At 34.3% G+C, this 17,429-nt stretch overlaps 1 protein-coding gene across 2 annotated transcripts; it reads left to right on the top strand.

Moving 5' to 3' along the window:
* The first annotated feature begins 11,161 nt into the window (after window positions 1-11,161).
* LOC145092888 (EamA-like transporter family) lies at window positions 11,162-14,162 on the top strand. Of its 2 annotated transcripts, none has more exons than XM_079030881.1 (5): window positions 11,162-11,264; window positions 11,390-11,521; window positions 11,814-12,371; window positions 12,458-12,890; window positions 13,792-14,162. In XM_079030881.1, exons 3-5 carry the CDS (start codon window positions 11,856-11,858, stop codon window positions 14,001-14,003), a joined length of 1,161 nt encoding a protein of 386 aa, XP_078887007.1. In that variant the 5' UTR covers window positions 11,162-11,264; window positions 11,390-11,521; window positions 11,814-11,855; the 3' UTR covers window positions 14,004-14,162. The 2 variants fall into 2 exon arrangements, with proteins under 2 accessions (XP_078887007.1, XP_078887006.1); XM_079030880.1 differs by having other exon boundaries at window positions 13,726-14,162.
* Window positions 14,163-17,429: the final 3,267 nt, after the last annotated feature.

The following is a 17,429-nucleotide window of genomic DNA, read 5'->3' as shown; positions in this document are numbered from 1 at the left end:
ACCCTAGAACCACCAGGCCACCCTTATCCGCCATCCATGTCCCTCCTTTTTGTCTATCTCTAACAGACCACTGCAACATCGCATTCATGGTCAGCGCATGCTACTTATGAGTTGGAATAAATTGGTATGTAGACAACAAAGCCTCTTTTACCTCATCTATCCTCTATGTCTCTATCTCCGGTGGCGATACAATGAAGCACGGGTTTAAGAAATCAGAGGAGGGATTGAGAGAATTTGTCGCTTCCTCTGGTTTCTCTTTTGATTATGGTAATGTTTATATTTGGTTTCCTCTTTCTCTTTTGTGGCAATACAACAAATTGGTAAGTATAAGTATTGTTGGAATTTTATGACTTTGAAGATTGGGAGTTTATTGGTTAACGAGCTTTACAAGATAGGATGGATCAAATATGAACGAGTTCTTCTGCTAAGGCCTTCCTCTGGGTAAGCTCTTTCTCTCCCTTATTTGTTGGGCTAAACACAAGATATTTAATTTTATACAATGTTTCTTGTTATATGCTAATAACTATGATTTTTTTTAGTATTTAAAATTTTGCTTCAAATGTGCAGAATCTTTGACGAATGGAGATGCTTCAACCGACAACAGCCAGGTAACACAGATGGTAATTCCGAATCCATGCATTTAAGCAACCATGTTCAAGAGAAATCAAATGGCCCAACTGGTAATCTGGTTTTGAGATAATAGACATTTCAAATGAACCAAAAGCTAAAGTAGATGTTGCTTTATCATCTTTTGGGGAGATCAAGTAGCTGACTTTTAATACAAAATTTTTGAACTTTAATTAATTCCACACTTTTCCTCTGGGAATTTCTATAATGAATGCATTCCATCCCTTTGTTGGAAATAAGATAGATAGAGGAGAAGAAATTTTATATCTTTATGAGATATGTTTTTTTTATCAATGAGGCTTAATCATAAAAAAAGGGATTTTATAATCAGAAATACATTGAAAGTGGTCTATTCAAGTAATAATCGTTATGATCCCTTTTATATATGTTTGATTTAACATATGGTAATCTATTTGCAAATATAGATAATCAGGAAAACTTGTTGGTTATCTATATTTGAGGCTTGTTTATATCATATGAATAAAGAAAAGTTCCAATCTACTTATATCACAACTGCAGGCAATCAAGTCAATTGTCAAAGCCGACGCAGACCCTCTGTTAGTAACCATAATTTCTTAAGATCGATTAGTTATTCACCTTTTGCTTTCAATTTCACATTCGTCTCTCCAAAATTCGTTTTTGGAGCTAATTACTAGATCGAATCCTAGGTACGTTGTTGTTAATTAACCTTCCCTCTGTGATAATCAGGTTAGGAAAAGATACAAGCAATGTATAACAACATCCTATATCCCAAATTAAGTAACACTTTCTTTTTTCTTTTTTTTTAAAGAAAAGTTCAATTCAAATCAACTAAATGTGATAATCAGGATGAAGCTGGAACAACTGCAATTATTAAAAACAGCTGAGCTTGATGCGATTCTTAGACGGCGTGCAATGCAACATAGAGAGATTCAAAGTCATGAATCTGATAAATTCTTGTCATATTTCAAACCATGTATTGTGCCACTTGAAGGTGGTGTTGCAACTGGATTCAAGAAACCTGAAGAAATGGAATTTGAAACAAGATTGTACATATGCAAAGGGAAAAGAGTTGTTCATGTGAAGCAGATTCAATTCTTTTGATCTTTGTTGAATCATGATGATGTGTTTATCTTGGATACTAAAGATAAGATCTTTAACTTCAATATAGCAAACTCAAACATTCAAGAAAGAGCTAAAGCTCTCGAGTATGTTAACTGGACAGAGCTTCTACTCTATTAAGTGGTAACTTCATCTTCTTATGATTCTACTTGCAGCTTCAACCTTCAAGTATGTTAACTAGGTTTTAATTCTTTCTCTTTCTTGTGGTTTTAAGGTAGCCGCCACTACTTTTGATTGGATCATCATCACTTCACCTGAAGCTGAGATAGAGAAGGAGATGGATATTGAGAAGATGGATGATGAAACTGAGTCTCCAAAGCATAAAGAGGAGCATGGACTAGGGCTACATACTGCTGATATAGTGATGGAAGAAAATACACATGGTGATGATGTAAATCAAAGTAATGAAAAAGATGAAGACGCTTCAGGGGCTGGAAATGAACTTGTAAGTATCTAATCTACTGGTTTCTTGATCCTGGTAACGTTTTATTCAAACTTTTTACTGATTCTTTTGGAGTTGATTGTAGGTAGGAGTTGTCTCTGATGAGAATTTATTGGAACTTCTGGAGTTAGCAATGTCATCAAACACAGCTGAAACTGTGAAAAGAGCCAGAGAACTGATGGAATTGGGAGTTGACTCTATGGACCTCATGTCTCAAATGGCTACACTTATTATGGACATTTTTGCTGGAGCATATCAAGTAATTGAAGCTAGTGTTGACTCATTGTTTGATGGTAGAAGCTGTAAGTTCTTCTCAACTTTTTTCTTTATTATTATATTTTGATTACTATAAACTGAAACTATGGATGATCGCACAATTCTTCAGTGACAGAAGCAGAAATTGAAAGATTAAAGCATGCATTAAAACTTCTTTCTGAGTTTGAAAAACAATTAAGACTTTCAAGTGAAAGGTCAACATGGTTCACAGCAACCCTATTACAGTTAGGCTTAGTCCCCTCAGCGAACCCCACTCCTTCCGGAAGCAGTAGAAGACAAAGCTCAAGGACAACCGAAGATGATCCATCTGCTACTTACCAAGATATATATTTTCAAAAACAAAGGCAAGATTCCCAATATACCCCTCAAAAATCTACCCCTATGTACCCCCCTAAACCTATTCGCCAAAATTCAGCTAGCCCAAAAGATACCCTTCAATCAATGAGGCAACTCATGAATGGGGGTGCAATTACAGCATCATCTGTCCCACATCATGATGATGATGATGATGTCATAATTTTAAATAATGTATCGAAACGTAGTAATTCAAATATATTGAATGATATTTGGGCTCGTTGCATTGAAAAGTGTCATTCCAAGACTCTGAGGCAACTGCTTCATACTTATGGGAATCTGGTATCAATTTCTAAAGATAAAGGTAATAATTAAATTTCCATGTGCTTCAATTCATATCTCTATGCAGGATGCTATAATAAACAAATAACGAGAAATATGTTATTTATAATTTATATAAATGTTGCAGGAATTCTTGTTGCTTATATTGTGTTTCGAGATAAAGATATAAAAAGTCGAGCTAACTTCATCAGCATAACTGGTTCCACACTTGGCTTTTTCTTCACTCTCTATCTGTGTGACAAGCATCATAACATTTTCCTATACACAAAATAGAAAGAAAAGATTATAAAGTTAGATTTTTATTTCCATTTTTGGGTTTGTATTTTAGGACCAACAGGGCTTATCACTCAGTGGTTTTCCATCTATGGTTGAAAAACCATCGTGTTGAGGTATCATTTATCTATTTATCCTTTTTTTCTGAATATTATAATGAAAAACACTATTGAATTCCATTTTGGCGAGGTTGTAGGTTTTTGATGCATTTGCTAGTTGTTATTCATCTCCAAACAAGAATGTCCAAATATCTTATTCTACATTGGTGCTCAAGTAAGTAAATTTTCCATTTGGATTTGGATTTTTTTTTTCTTTTTAATATTTTGAAAATTATGAAAAATGGATGATCCACTTATTTTGAGCGTTACAGTTATGCCGTGCTATTAATTGAAAAGAAGGATGAAGAAGGTCAATCTCATGTTCTTTCAGCAGCTTTAGAGGTAACATACACATAAACCTTTTTTTAATACTTAAATTAGAAAATTAATAAGGGCAAATTTGTAAAATGTTTTTTTCCTACAGATTGCAGAAGGGGAGACTTCAGAAGTTGATGCGAAATACCGAGCATTAGTGGCAATTGGATCATTGGTATGTTAAATTTGAATGAAATAAATAAGAGATTTAAAAATATGTATGTATTATGGTATGGTGGTTTATATTTATGATAGATTGGTATTTTAAAATGTTAGCGGGGTGGGTTATGACTTTCAAGATCTATTGGAGATAGAGATGTTGGGGAGTTCATTATTTCAGTTCCTCATGTCAAACAAGTGATGGTTAGTTTTGTAATTAAACTCAATTTATTTCTCTTTTTATTAACAACTTTTATTTATTCATGATCTTCAGCCATCTTCTGTTGGTAGGCGACCTGTAATTTCAAGTGATGGAGTCTGGGATGCTCTTTCCGGTGGACAACATCCCAGTACAGTACACCAGGTGATGACAAACTAATGATATGGAGGATTTTTTTGACATGATATGTGAAACAAGAAGGTGCCCCTTTATAACAATGTAGTATTAGTTATATAGTTAGGGAAAACCTCTTAATAACAATGTACAATTAGATCCCTTTAATATCAATGTATTATAATTTTTTGACATGATGTTATTGCATGAAATTTATTGTTTTGGTATATATTTTTTTCTATATTTTTGTATTATGCGTAAAAGAGTATCGTAAAGGCACGTCGTATATGCATATTGTAAATGGTTGCTGAAGTTTATGACACGCAAATGTGTGTCATCTTCATTTATGACAGGGGTTATAATGATACGCAATGCGTGTCCCAAACGCGCATTGTAAGGTTACGACACGCAAATGCGTGTCGTTTTTGTTTATGACAGGGCATTTCTTGATATGCATTGCATGTCGTAAATGTGTGTCGTAATTGCGCGTCGTCTATAGACGACGTGCAAAAGCGTGTCGTCTCTCGTTATGACATGGCCTTTCTTGACACGCATTGTGCGTCGTAAAAGGCTGTTTTTCTAGTAGTGTGTGATTAGCCAACACATTAATTAGAGATGATAAATGACATCGAGGTTGCTTGTTTGTGTTGGATTAAGTCTCTAAGCCTATAACTATAATTGGTATATACTTGAATTGATAGTAGCACAATCTTTTTGGGTTGCCCTCAAACCTAGAAATTGGACATGATGACTTTTAGAGAAACATGTTAATTTATTATTTGATTAATAAATTGAAATAAGAAGTTTATTAATATATTACAAAAATAATATATTCATTAGAGAAGGTATTATTTCATTAATATTTATCAGAAATTTATTTGAATTAATTTTGGGATTAATTGGTTTAATTAAAAGTACCAGGACTATTTGGTTATTTATTGATAGTTGAAGAAGGAACGTTCTAGAACCTTAACTAGTAATTAGGTTGCTTGGTCACCAAGTAAATCAATCTAGGGCTTATCCCTTAAACCCTAGCTTTGGCCCCCAAGATTCCTCCACTATATAAAGGACCCTAGTCCTTAGAATTTCGGCAACTCATTATTCCAAGGGGTGAGTCAAAATTTATACCTCCCCTCCCGTCTATCAATTCATCTTCTTGCTAGCTTGGGCATGAACCATTAGAGACATGATACTTGTGGTGCTTGCTTCCAAGAGGTCTGCAAGAAGGAATCATTTTTATTTACTACAATAATCATTAAGATATGTAATCCTAAACCCTAACTTGTAATTTTGGAAAATAACCTTGGTTTTCTAGGGTTTCTTATTTGATGTTCTTAGTTATAGGTTTAATAAAGAAAACATAGATCCTATTTAGGTTGCATGCAAACTCAAGGGTTTTAAGTTATTTGTTTACCTAAATCCTATCAGTTTGTATGGGTATTCAAATCTTGTTTGTGATCCTCGGTATCCTAGTCACAAATAGAATATCACAATCTAAGATTAAACATCCCATTGATAAGCTTCAATGAATCTCAAAAGATCTTGGAATTTTATTTTGATTGAAATTGGTAAATTGCATTTACCTACCTTCATAAACTCATAGTAAGACTACGACATCCCTCTTCTTATTTGTGAATTGTTATATTGGATCCTAGCCTTAAATATTTATCATTGGTTAAAATATTATGGATTATTGCCATCTAAGTAAAAGTACCTTTTTTATAGATGTCTACTCGTGGTGATGCTTCTGCTTCTCAAACCTCTACCCATAACTTCTCGTTACTTTCGATCGTGTCCAAGGTGACATTAGATGGAACCAACTACAATGATTGGATACATTACATCAAGATGGCTCTTCGATAAGAGGGAAAAGAGTATATCCTTGAAAAACAACTTGTTGAGATTGATGAGGCCACTGCTACTCTTGACGAAATCATCTCCTACAAGAAACACTATAACGACACAACAAAGGTTGCCTGCATCATGGTTTCTACCATGGTTCTAGCGTTACAAAGGTTCTATGAGGACTACTGGGCATACGAGATGAACTTGGATCTTATGGAAACGTTTCACAAGAGAGCTCATCAAGAAAAGTATGAGGTCGTAAAAGCCCTAATTGGTTGCAAGTTGAAGGAAAGAGAGTCGGTCTGCAATCATGTGCAAAGAATGCAGAGACATGTGGAGCGCCTTGAAAGGCTAAATGTGAATTTCGACGAGGAGTTGGCCATTGACATGGTACTTAAATCCTTGCCACATTGTTTTGATCAGTTCATTTTAGCTTATCATTTGAATAATACTGAAACCACATTGGCCTAACTCCACAACCTATTACAGACAGCTAAGCCGGGTTTGAAGAAGAATCAAAACTTCACTCCTACTAGTGCTCATGTCCTTTCCATTGGGCAAAACAAAGGAACGAAGAGGAAAGCTACTCCTAAGATGAATTGGAAAGGCAAGGCCCATGTTGGGTCGTCTAGAAATGGTCGAAAACAAGGCCTACTTCAAACATTCCTTTTGTTAATGATCCCAAAGAGGCAACTTGCTTCTATTGTAATGAAAAAGCACCATTGGAACCGAAGCTCCCCTAAGTACTTGTAGGACATCAAGGATGGCAAAGTAAAGCCATCGTCGGTATGTATTTGCACTATTCAACTTAATAAATCACAACCTACTCGTTCTTGGGTCCTTGATATAGGATGCGGTTTTCACATTTGTTTTGATTTGTAGGGGCTAAGAGAATGTGAGTAGGAAAATCATGGAAGGATGAATATAATTATGGGCAATAGGCGATATTCTCCTGTTACCAAGATTGGAACTTATGGTCTTGTGCTTGGTGGTGATGTTCGATTAGATTTGGTTGATTGTTGTTATTCTTCAGAAATAACGCGAAACATTATTTCTTTTCATGCACTATTTTGACAAGGTTTTTGATATTCCTTTAATGATATGAATGGATCGATTTTTGTTCATAAAAATATTTTTATGTTTGAAGGTTTAACTTGTAATGGCGTGTATGAAACTATGAATTATTTTGATAACTTAGACAATATTGTATTCCATACTGATTCGTCTAATGTTTTAGACAAGGCATGCTTGTGGAATTGTCGTCTTCGATGCATTAACAAGAAATGCATCGCCCAACTCCAAAAGGATGGACTGCTGGAATCATTTGACTTAAGGCCAAATGATGAATGCGAATATTGTCTTTTAGGCAAGATGACAAAATCACCCTTCACCGGATCTTGTGAAAGAGGTGAAGGTTTGTTGGATCTCATATAAATAGATGTGTGTGGACCTTTCAGATCCACCACAAGGGATGCTAATGGATTTTATGTGACATTTACAGATTATTATAGCAGATATGGTTATATCTACTTAATCAAACATAAATCATAACCCTTTGAAAAGTTCAAAAAGTTTAAACATGAAGTTGAGAATCAATTAGATATGAAGATAAAGATGCTCTAATGTGATAGAGGTGGAGAGTATCTTAGTATCAAGTTCCACGACTAAATCGAGGAATGTGGAATTGTTTCGTAATTGAATCCTCCTAGGACACCGCAACTTAATGGTGTGGCTTAGAGGCTTAATAGGATCTTGTTAGACATGGTTCATTCCATGATGATTCGAGCTTCCCATCCCATTTCTTTCTGGGAGTATACCTTAGACACAAGCGCTCATTTCCTCAATCTTGTCCCTACCAAGAAGGTTACCAAAAACCTCATGAGATGTGGATAAGGAAAGTTCCCTTGTTAGCACATATTAAGGTCTGGGGTTGTGAAGTTTTCATTATACGAGAGACTCATGAAAATCTAGCACCTAGAAGTGAGAAGTGTATTTCCATTGGTTACCCATAAAATTCTTTTGGATATTTGTTCTAAAGACCTAGTGAGAACATGGTTTTTATAGCACGAAGGGGAGTCTTTCGCGAGAGAGAGATCATATGAAAAGAGGACAATGGGAGTACATTTGAACTTGAAGAGATTCAAGAATCAACCAATGAAGGAACCTTAAAAGAAACTAGCTCTCAACTAGAGGATGAGACTCCTGTTGATCCCATTGACATTTTATTACCTCTTCATCGGTCAAGTAGAACTAGCGTACCACCTGAGTTATATGGTTTTCATATTACTATAGATGGTGACATGTTTGTCAGTGATCGTACACTTGTAAATTTGGATGAGCCAGCTAACTACAAAGAAGCGATGGTAGGCCTTGAGGCTGCCAAGTGGAAAGAGGAAATGGAAAGCGAGATCAAGTCCATGTATGATAACCAAGTTTGGAATTTGGTTAATCAAGACCTGTTCGAAAGACAGTGGGTTGCAAATAGATCTTCAAGAATAAGACCAACATCGATGGAAAGGTCCACACTTTCAAGGCACAACTGGTTGCGAAGGGCTTTACTCAAACCTCAGGGATTAACTACGATGAGACCTTTTCATCAGTGGCCAAGATAAAGTCTATTAGGATAATAATCAATGTAGTTGCTTTTCATGATTATGAAATATGGCATATGGATGTCAAAACCGATTTCATTAACATGAAGTTGGTTGAAGATGTTTACATGAGTCATCCAGAGGGTTTTGTAGATGCAAAGTATCCTAAAAGAGTTTTTAAGCTTGAGAAATCCATTTATGGATTGAAATAAACGTCTCGCAACTAGAATCTTTGCTTCCATGAGAAACTCAAAGAAATTGGTTTCTCTAGGAGTGCAGATGAGTCATGTGTGTATGTCAGGGCTAGTGGGAGTATAGTAACATTTATAGTATTGTATGTTTATGAAATACTTCTCATAGGAAACGACATTCCAACTCTACAAGAAGTGTAGTCTTGGCTTGGAAAGTGTTTGCTTTAAAGTATCTAGGTGAGGCAGCCTATATTCTTGGGATAAGAATTTAAAGGATAGAAAGAAAAGACTAATTCGTCTTAGTCAAAGTACATACTTGGATAAGTTACAAAAATATTTTAGTATGGAAAATTCCAAGAAAGGAGAGCTACGTATTCAAAGCAATGTCAAGTTGAGTAAGACTCAAAGCCCTTGTTCTAATGAAGAGATAGCGAAAATGAGTCAAGTACCATATGTTTCGGCTGTAGGATCGATCATGTATGCTATGACATGTACTTGCCCAGATATGTCTTCTAATATAAGCATGGTTAGTATCTTTCAGGGAAATCCTGGCAGATCTCATTGGAAAATATTAAACAACATTCTCAAGTATCTACAAAGGACAAAGGACATTGTTCTAATCCTTGGTTGTAGTGATACGTTGAGAGTGATTGGGTATAGTGACGTCAGATTTCAAACTGATAGAGACAACCCTCGTTCTCAATTTGGCTGGGTGTTCCAATTAAATGGAGGAGAAATCACTTGTAAAAGTAACAAGAAGGACATGGTGGTTGATTCTACTTGTGAACCAGAGTATATAGCAGCAAGTGAAGCATAAAAGGAAGAGGCTTGATTGAAGAACTTCATTGGCGATCTCAGAGTAGTTCCGACCATTCATGAGCCTATGAAACTTCTCTGCAACAATGAAGAAGTGATTTCTTTGACCAAAGAACCAATAGATCATGCTAAATCCATATATATATATATATATATATATATATATATATATATATATATATATATATATATCGACAGAAATGACCATTACATAAGACATAGAGTTGAAGAAGGTCATATCCTGGTGAAGAGAGTGTCATCAGAAGATAATCTTGTAGATCCTTTCACGAAGGCTCTGAATAGGGTTAAGCATAATCAACATGTTAGGAGCATTGGTTTGAGAGATGATATTAGTTTTAGTAGTTAGATAATTACTTTCAGTACATCATTTCATCATATACACAATGATCAACAAAAGAAATCCTATGGTAAACTCATATAATTTTTCCTTCATTGCAATGGCATCAAAGTACTTTTCCTTCTTCATTTGTTCCATGTCTTCTTTCACATTCTCGACTTCTGTCTTCAATGCTACCAAATCAGCTTTCATTCCCTCCACCACATCGATTACATGCACCTGTGCAGGTTCTACATCCAACAACTTCCAATAATTACATTTACCCTTCAAAACAAACAATTTATAAAGATGAAGAAATTCAGGAATAACGAATCCAGAAAAGATAAAGAAATTCAGGAATAACGAATCCAAAAAAGAGGGAAGATTCAAATGAAATTGCACACCATGAAATGTCTCTTTGGATTCTTTGGTGTTGTTGATGTTAGAATACATGCAGGGAACCCACAATCACAAGCTTTTATGTTGTTTACTATTGATTTCTTGCTTGATCGATCAAGGGTCAATGAGAAGCTGTAGGAGGAAGCCATCATTAGGGTATTAGGGCACAATAAAGGAACCACCAACGTCCCTTTTTTAATACCAGCCTTATTAATTAGCCATACATGCCACCTCATTTGCCACGTAGGATAAAAAAGACACATGCGATCGATTCAACCGTTGAAACAGTCGGAAGGGGAAAATCTATACGAATCAACAAGTTAAAGGGCTATTAGATCACGAAAAACGTTTTGTGACCAAAAGCTATAGTATGTTACACTCTCAGGTCGTTTTCCTTAACGTCTAGTTCTCGAGTTTAACAAAAAAAAAATAAGTACAGAGAGAAAAGAAGATAAAGGAAAGGAAAACAGAATTTTCTTTTCTGTTCTCGAGTTTGAAAGAAATGGAAGGAAAATGAATCGTTTTGTTCTTTCTTTCCAAATCCTCTCAAATCGGAAGAAAAATTAGGAGGGAAAATGATTCTTCCATTTCCCCTCTTTTTTTTCCACTTTCTTCCTTTGATTTCTTTTATTTTCTTCTCATTTTTACCGTTTTTTTTTTAATTTTTTATTATTATTATTTTTTTTAAGTTTGAACTCACAAAATTGGGTGTAAATTGGGTGTAAGGAAATAACAAATCCTTGTACGAAAAAAAAAAAAAAAAACCTCCCCTACTTTCTTTGCCTGCTCGATTATCCTCGGATTCTGGAGTCATTCGTCTCAAGGTAATCTTCGATGATCACTGCGACTACCATTCTCGTTCAAAATTAACAACTTCTGAGAATCTTTTATGATAAACTTGCAGTTTATAATAACAGTAATCGTCTCCTAAATTTTTTTGAAATTCTAGGGTTCAGGGGACGACGAACAGAGCCTCCTCAAAGTGATCAAGCAAGAGAAACTTGTCACTTCTGGACCTAAACTCCAAACAGATCCTCAATCAAAAGCCTCTGGTTAAACCGAAGATTGTTCAAACATCAAGGTCCAATCTGCTTTCCTCTTCAATTTCTTTTCATCTCTGTGTCCTTTACTTTTGCTTGTGTAAAAGTCAATATAGCTCAAATGTAGGCTGAATTCTTTAAGTAAACTCACACTGAAGTAATTATCGTAATCAAAATCTGAAGATTAGGGCTTTTTTCTCATCGATAAGGATCCGTAAATGCATTTTAGATTCCACTACCAAAAGCTTAAATCTTTATAAATTATCAAGAATGTAGAGAAACGGTTTGGAAATGAAACATATAGTTAAAGGAATTATTCTGTATTTCTTGCAGATAGGTGCGTTTGTGCATCGATAGTGTTTGAACATTGAAGGAATGAAAAGTAAAACATGGAGATGGGTTTTAGGGTTGATTTACATTCTTGCTGTTGCAACCATTTGGATAGCTGCTAGTTTTGTAGTTCAATCGGTTGTTGATGGTGGTGTATCTCCATTTCTTGTCACATACATATGCAATTCACTGTTTGTAATATACATCCCATTAGTAGAAATCGGGCGTTATTTGGAAGATAAGTATGCAAATGCAAATTTCCTTTTTTGGAGAAGTAAAGATGATACTAACAATAATAATAATAACACCTCACAAGGAATAAAAGAATCAGAAGCGATCAACCTTCTTGTAGAGAAAGATGTTACAGAGGAAGCTGTTAATGATGATGATGATGATGTCAGCATGGAAACTAATGTTGTGTTTCCAAATGGAGAAGAATTATTGGACTCAAAAGGGCGTTGGACTCGAATAAGAATTGCAAAAATCAGTCTTTTAATTTGCCCTTTTTGGTTTCTTGCACAGCTTTCGTTTAATCTGTCTTTGAAGTATACAACTGTCACTGTAAGTTTATGTCATATAATTATAACTTTTTAAATTTTTTTTTTTATCATGTTCAATAATCTAACAAGATTTTCCATTTTATACAGTCGAATACCATTTTAAGCAGTGCATCAAGTCTCTTCACCTTTTTGGTTTCTCTTGTATTCTTGGGAGAAAAGTTCACTTGGATAAAACTTTTGAGTGTTCTTCTTTGTATGGGAGGGACTATAATTGTAAGTTTAGGAGATTCAGAAAGTGGAGCAACTACAGTAGCTTCAAACCCTACTCTTGGAGACATTTTTGCCCTTGTTTCATCCGCTTTCTATGCTGTTTACATTACCCTTATCCGGAAAAACTTACCTGATGAAGATGATGATGCAAAAACCGGGAGTGGGAAAGTCAGCATGGCACAATTTCTAGGGTTTTTAGGGCTGTTTAATCTCTTGATCTTTTCCCCTGTTGCCCTTATACTTCATTTGGCTAGTCTTGAGCCTTTTGATACAATTAGCTCCAAGCAATTTGGTCTAATTGTTGGAAAAGGTATGTTCTCTTATATTTTGCCATTGTAGGGTTGTGTTTTTTTATCATTTTCCCAAAATACCCCTTAGGTTGTATTTATTATATGGGACTAGACATGCTTTCTAGGGCTAGTTTCGAAGATGAGAGCAAGAAGGGGCATTCACGTCTTTTCACAGATGAGAAATCGTGACCGAGTGTATGTCCCATCTTTTTCGGTTGGACAAAATACTGCAATTTTTGTTCCACTGACATCAATACACACCAAATGCAGTACAACCTGTTTCCCAAAATGCCCTTTAGATTGTGTTTATTATATGGGACTAGACATGTTTTCTAGGGCTAGTTTTGAGGATGAGAATAAAAGGGCATTCATGTCTTTTCACAAAAGAGATGTCGAGACCGAGTCCATGTCCCACCTTTTTCGGTTGGACAAAATACTGCAATTTTTTTTATTCCATTGACATCGGTCTCACAGTCCCAATTCAATACACACCAAATGCAGTACAATCTGTTTTTTCTTTTCAGGGGAAAACAAAAAATTGAATTTTTTTATCCATTGACATCGGTCTCAATCAAATGCAAACCAAATACAGTATAATTTATTTTGTCCTTTTTGGTTGGGAAAATAGTCCTAATCCAGTATACACCAAACACAGTACAATTTGTTTAATCCTTTAGGAATCAACACCAAACACAGTACAATCTGTTTAATCCTTTACGAATCCAAACAAAAAATTGCAACTTTTATCATCTTTGACATGAGTCCAATACAACACCAAACACACAACAACTTATTTTGTGAGAGAACTTGTGGGCCCTAATCTAAGCTGTTAATTTTTTTTCTTTTATTATTTAGGTTTATTGGATAATGTGTTGAGTGATTATTTATGGGCAAAAGCTGTTTTACTGACTACAACAACAGTAGCAACAGCAGGGTTGACTATTCAAGTGCCATTAGCGGCTATTGTGGATACTGTGATAGGAAATGCACCCGGTTTCATGGATTACATTGGGGCTGCTGCTGTCATGTTAGGGTTTGCAGGCATTAACATACCTTCGGACACGTGTACAGCTGTAAAAGAATCCACTGTTGAACTTGAAGAAAATCATATAACTACAACTGATCATCAATGACATATGTTATTAGTGTTTACCATTTGATATATATACGGATTTTGTTGTGATGTTTTATGATATATTTTTCATCGATAGTGTATATGAGTGTATTTAGAATATTTAGAATATGGTGGATTTCCCATGTTATATACGATACCTTTCAATTATACTTTTATATATACTTATAATATGTAACTCCGAAGATCATCAGTCATATCTTAAGCAATAATGAGGTATATATTGATCTTTCATTTCTTTATAAACAACCAAGATAAGTAAGAGTATTCACAAACACAAACCTCCATAGAAATATCAGATAAAAAAACTCTCATCATGCAAGAAAATGGCGTCTTCATCCTTGTTTGAGAAGTATTAACTTGTTCTTGAAATAAAGCAAGATTTGTAGAGGGATAAACAAAGAATGAGAGAAGTTTTGAGCGAGTAGGAAAAGATATAACTGCATTGATTGAACAGAAAAGAGGAATGACCAAACAACTTGGTGCCTTTTTAGTGCACCAAAAGGTACTTAACACAACTCTACATAAGTGACTTAATAGGTAAAGATGTGCATAACCAATGTGTCTTGTTGAAGGTGGTGGTGGTTCTTTGATGCAAGGTTTGAGAACAAGATGGTACTCCTTGAAAAGTTTGAGGATGTATGGGTATATGTTTGTAGTTCAAGTGTGTATTACTATATATATATATATATATATATATATATATATATATATATATATATATATATATATATATATATATATATATATATATATATATATATATATATATATATATTTTAAGTTTAAGAAAATGTTTTTGTCTTTCTTCTTTTCCTTATTTTAGTACATGCATATGCCATTTTCGTGTTTCATGCATGTTGTTTGAGAGAGTGGAGATACAGATGGAGAGGGAGAGAGTTTGAAACTTTATCATCATAACCAAATGAAGCCAAACATTTGAAGTTTAAGTATATGTTTTTTTTTCTAAAGAATCAAGATGCATGAGTTTTATGCTAACAAGAGAAAAAAAAAAACTTGAAAGAGTACGATGGTATATATATTAATGGAGAGAGAGAGAGAGAGGGGTCAGCAAAAAAAAGTCTAATGATCGAAGCTGTAGTAAGACCAACTCCAACCAGTTGATAAAATGTTGGAATAGCGTCAAAATTTGTTCCAATGCTATTTTGTGGGATAAATTTTGGTCGCCATATTTAGGAGTGCATCTCATCCGACACCAAATCACCTTCTATTTATTTTTATTAATTTATTCAATAAAGTGTATTCAAATAAGTTGAATGGAAGTATATAATAATATATTATAATATTATTAAAATATATTTTTAGTGTAAACTTTTATTGCGTGATTGGAATGAAAACTGTATTTTGATATAAAAAGTCACTATTTTAGTATGTTTTAATGTTTTGTGGTTAAAATTGTCCTAAGTGATGATTTTTTTGAATAAGATTGAAATTTTATTACCCTCCTAAAAGCATGTCCAATGATAATGGTATAAGAGTTACGAAAGGGTTATGCAAAGTCGTATGAGTATCGAATTCTTCGATTGGGAGTTATATGATGATGCAACGGTTGTATAGAACTTAATTTTATTTTTTTATGATAAACATATAAAGAATTTGATAAATATGGTGGTGACTTGTAGTGTTACGGATTGTATGGTTTGAAAAGTAGGTTATATAGAAGTGAAATGATGAGGTAGTGTTGTAGAGAGTTGTATAGGTTGGAGTGGGGTGGGGGGACTACAAAATAAAGACTATTTCTAGTCATTTCCCCCCTTTAGTAATGTTTTTACATTGTCTTTAAGAAATAAATATTTCTAGTATCTTCAAATTGCCAACGATACTAATAAGTTTGTTGGCCACTCGAAAACACGACCCAAACTAACACACAAATAAACAGGTTTGGATAATTTTCTAATTGACACGCATCACTCGTATAATAAACGGGTCGTGTTTGAAGAGTTATGTAGTTCTACGAATCGACCTGCCAACTTATTTATTTTGATAAGAGACTAAGATTATATTATTTAAATTTTAAAAGTAATTGTATTCAACTATTATTTAATATAAGTATCTTCTACCAACAAGTTTTCTTATGAATATAATCTTTATTGATTAAAAATAAATACTAATAACTTTATAAATAATATAACATATGTTAAAAATAAATGAAGATGATGTATACATGTTTTACACAACGGTGACCTGTGAATCCAATTATGACCAACAAACTTATTTATAACATGTGAACTCAAATATAATATATGAACACGATTATGACATGTGAACTCGTATAATGAAATATGTTAGGTGGATCGTGTTCATGTTTGATAGATACATGTTAGTGTTGAACCATGTCATGTAGGGATGAGCTTTGGAACCGGACCAGTTCGGAACCGGAACCGGTTTTCCTATATTATAAGAACCGGGAACCGGACCGCCGGTTCCGGTTCCGGTCCCGATTTTTCGGTTATTTTTCAAAATAAAACCGGTTGAAATACTATACATTATATGCTATCTTCTAGAACTTGTAAATGATTCAATATTTAACCAAATTATGACTTTTTACATTCTAAATTGAAGTACAAACATTAAATTACATGATGAAAAAAGAATCAAGTAATTCCGACTTCATATGAGTGAGTTATGCGCATTTTAAAAGCAGGGACAGATTCCAAAAAAATAAAAAATGCCGAAACAAAAAAAACGCAGCATTGATATGTTGTCTTCCGGGGTCTATAACTGATTCAATATCTAACCAAAATATGTGTTTTTATAGTCTAAAATGAACTACAAACACTAAATTACGTGCTAGAAAAAAAAATTAAATAATTTCGACGTCATATAAATGATTACACATTTAAAAAATGGGACATATTCAAAAAAACAAAAAAATAATGCTGAAATAGAAAAAACGCAACATCGATATGTTTTCTTTCGGGACATGTGTCTAATTCCATATCTAACAAAAACATATGTTTGTACCGTCAAAAATGAATTACAAACTCCAAATTACATGTTGGAAAAAAATCAAATAATTTCGACTTCATATGAGCGAGTTATACGCATTTTAAAAAATGAAAAAAAAAAAATATCTAACCGGTTCCGGTTTTTAGAACCGGGACCGGTTTTCATAAAAATGGAGAACCGGTAACCGAACCTATTACCAATTCCGGTTCCGGTCCGGTTTCGGTTCGGTTCCGGTCCGGTTCCGCTTCCGGTTCCGGCGGTTCTGATGCTCATCCCTAATCATGCATTTAATCACACATTTATGTCCGGGTTAGGTTTTCTAACCCATTACTCTACGACCCATGAACCCGAATAATTTCTAACTCATTAATCTTTGACCCGTGAACCCGAATAAGATGTGATTATCATCCAAACATAAAATTATGTATTTATAAAAAAAACCATGCTAACCGTTTAA

The sequence above is a fragment of the Lactuca serriola genome, chromosome 3 (assembly GCF_051521515.1).
Source record: "Lactuca serriola cultivar US96UC23 chromosome 3, Lser_US96UC23_V15, whole genome shotgun sequence".
Classification (NCBI taxonomy): domain Eukaryota; kingdom Viridiplantae; phylum Streptophyta; class Magnoliopsida; order Asterales; family Asteraceae; genus Lactuca; species Lactuca serriola.
The sequence above is the reverse complement of the archived record's forward strand: the minus strand, read 5'-3'. Positions and strand labels throughout refer to the sequence as shown.

Coding starts and splice junctions, on each gene's coding strand:
- LOC145092888 (XM_079030880.1), top strand. CDS start 11,856: ATGAAAAGTAAAACATGGAGATGGGTTTTAGGGTTGATTTACATTCTT. Junction 12,372..12,457: donor TGAAGTATACAACTGTCACT/GTAAGTTTATGT, acceptor CATTTTATACAG/TCGAATACCATTTTAAGCAG. Junction 12,891..13,725: donor TGGTCTAATTGTTGGAAAAG/GTATGTTCTCTT, acceptor TTTATTATTTAG/GTTTATTGGATAATGTGTTG.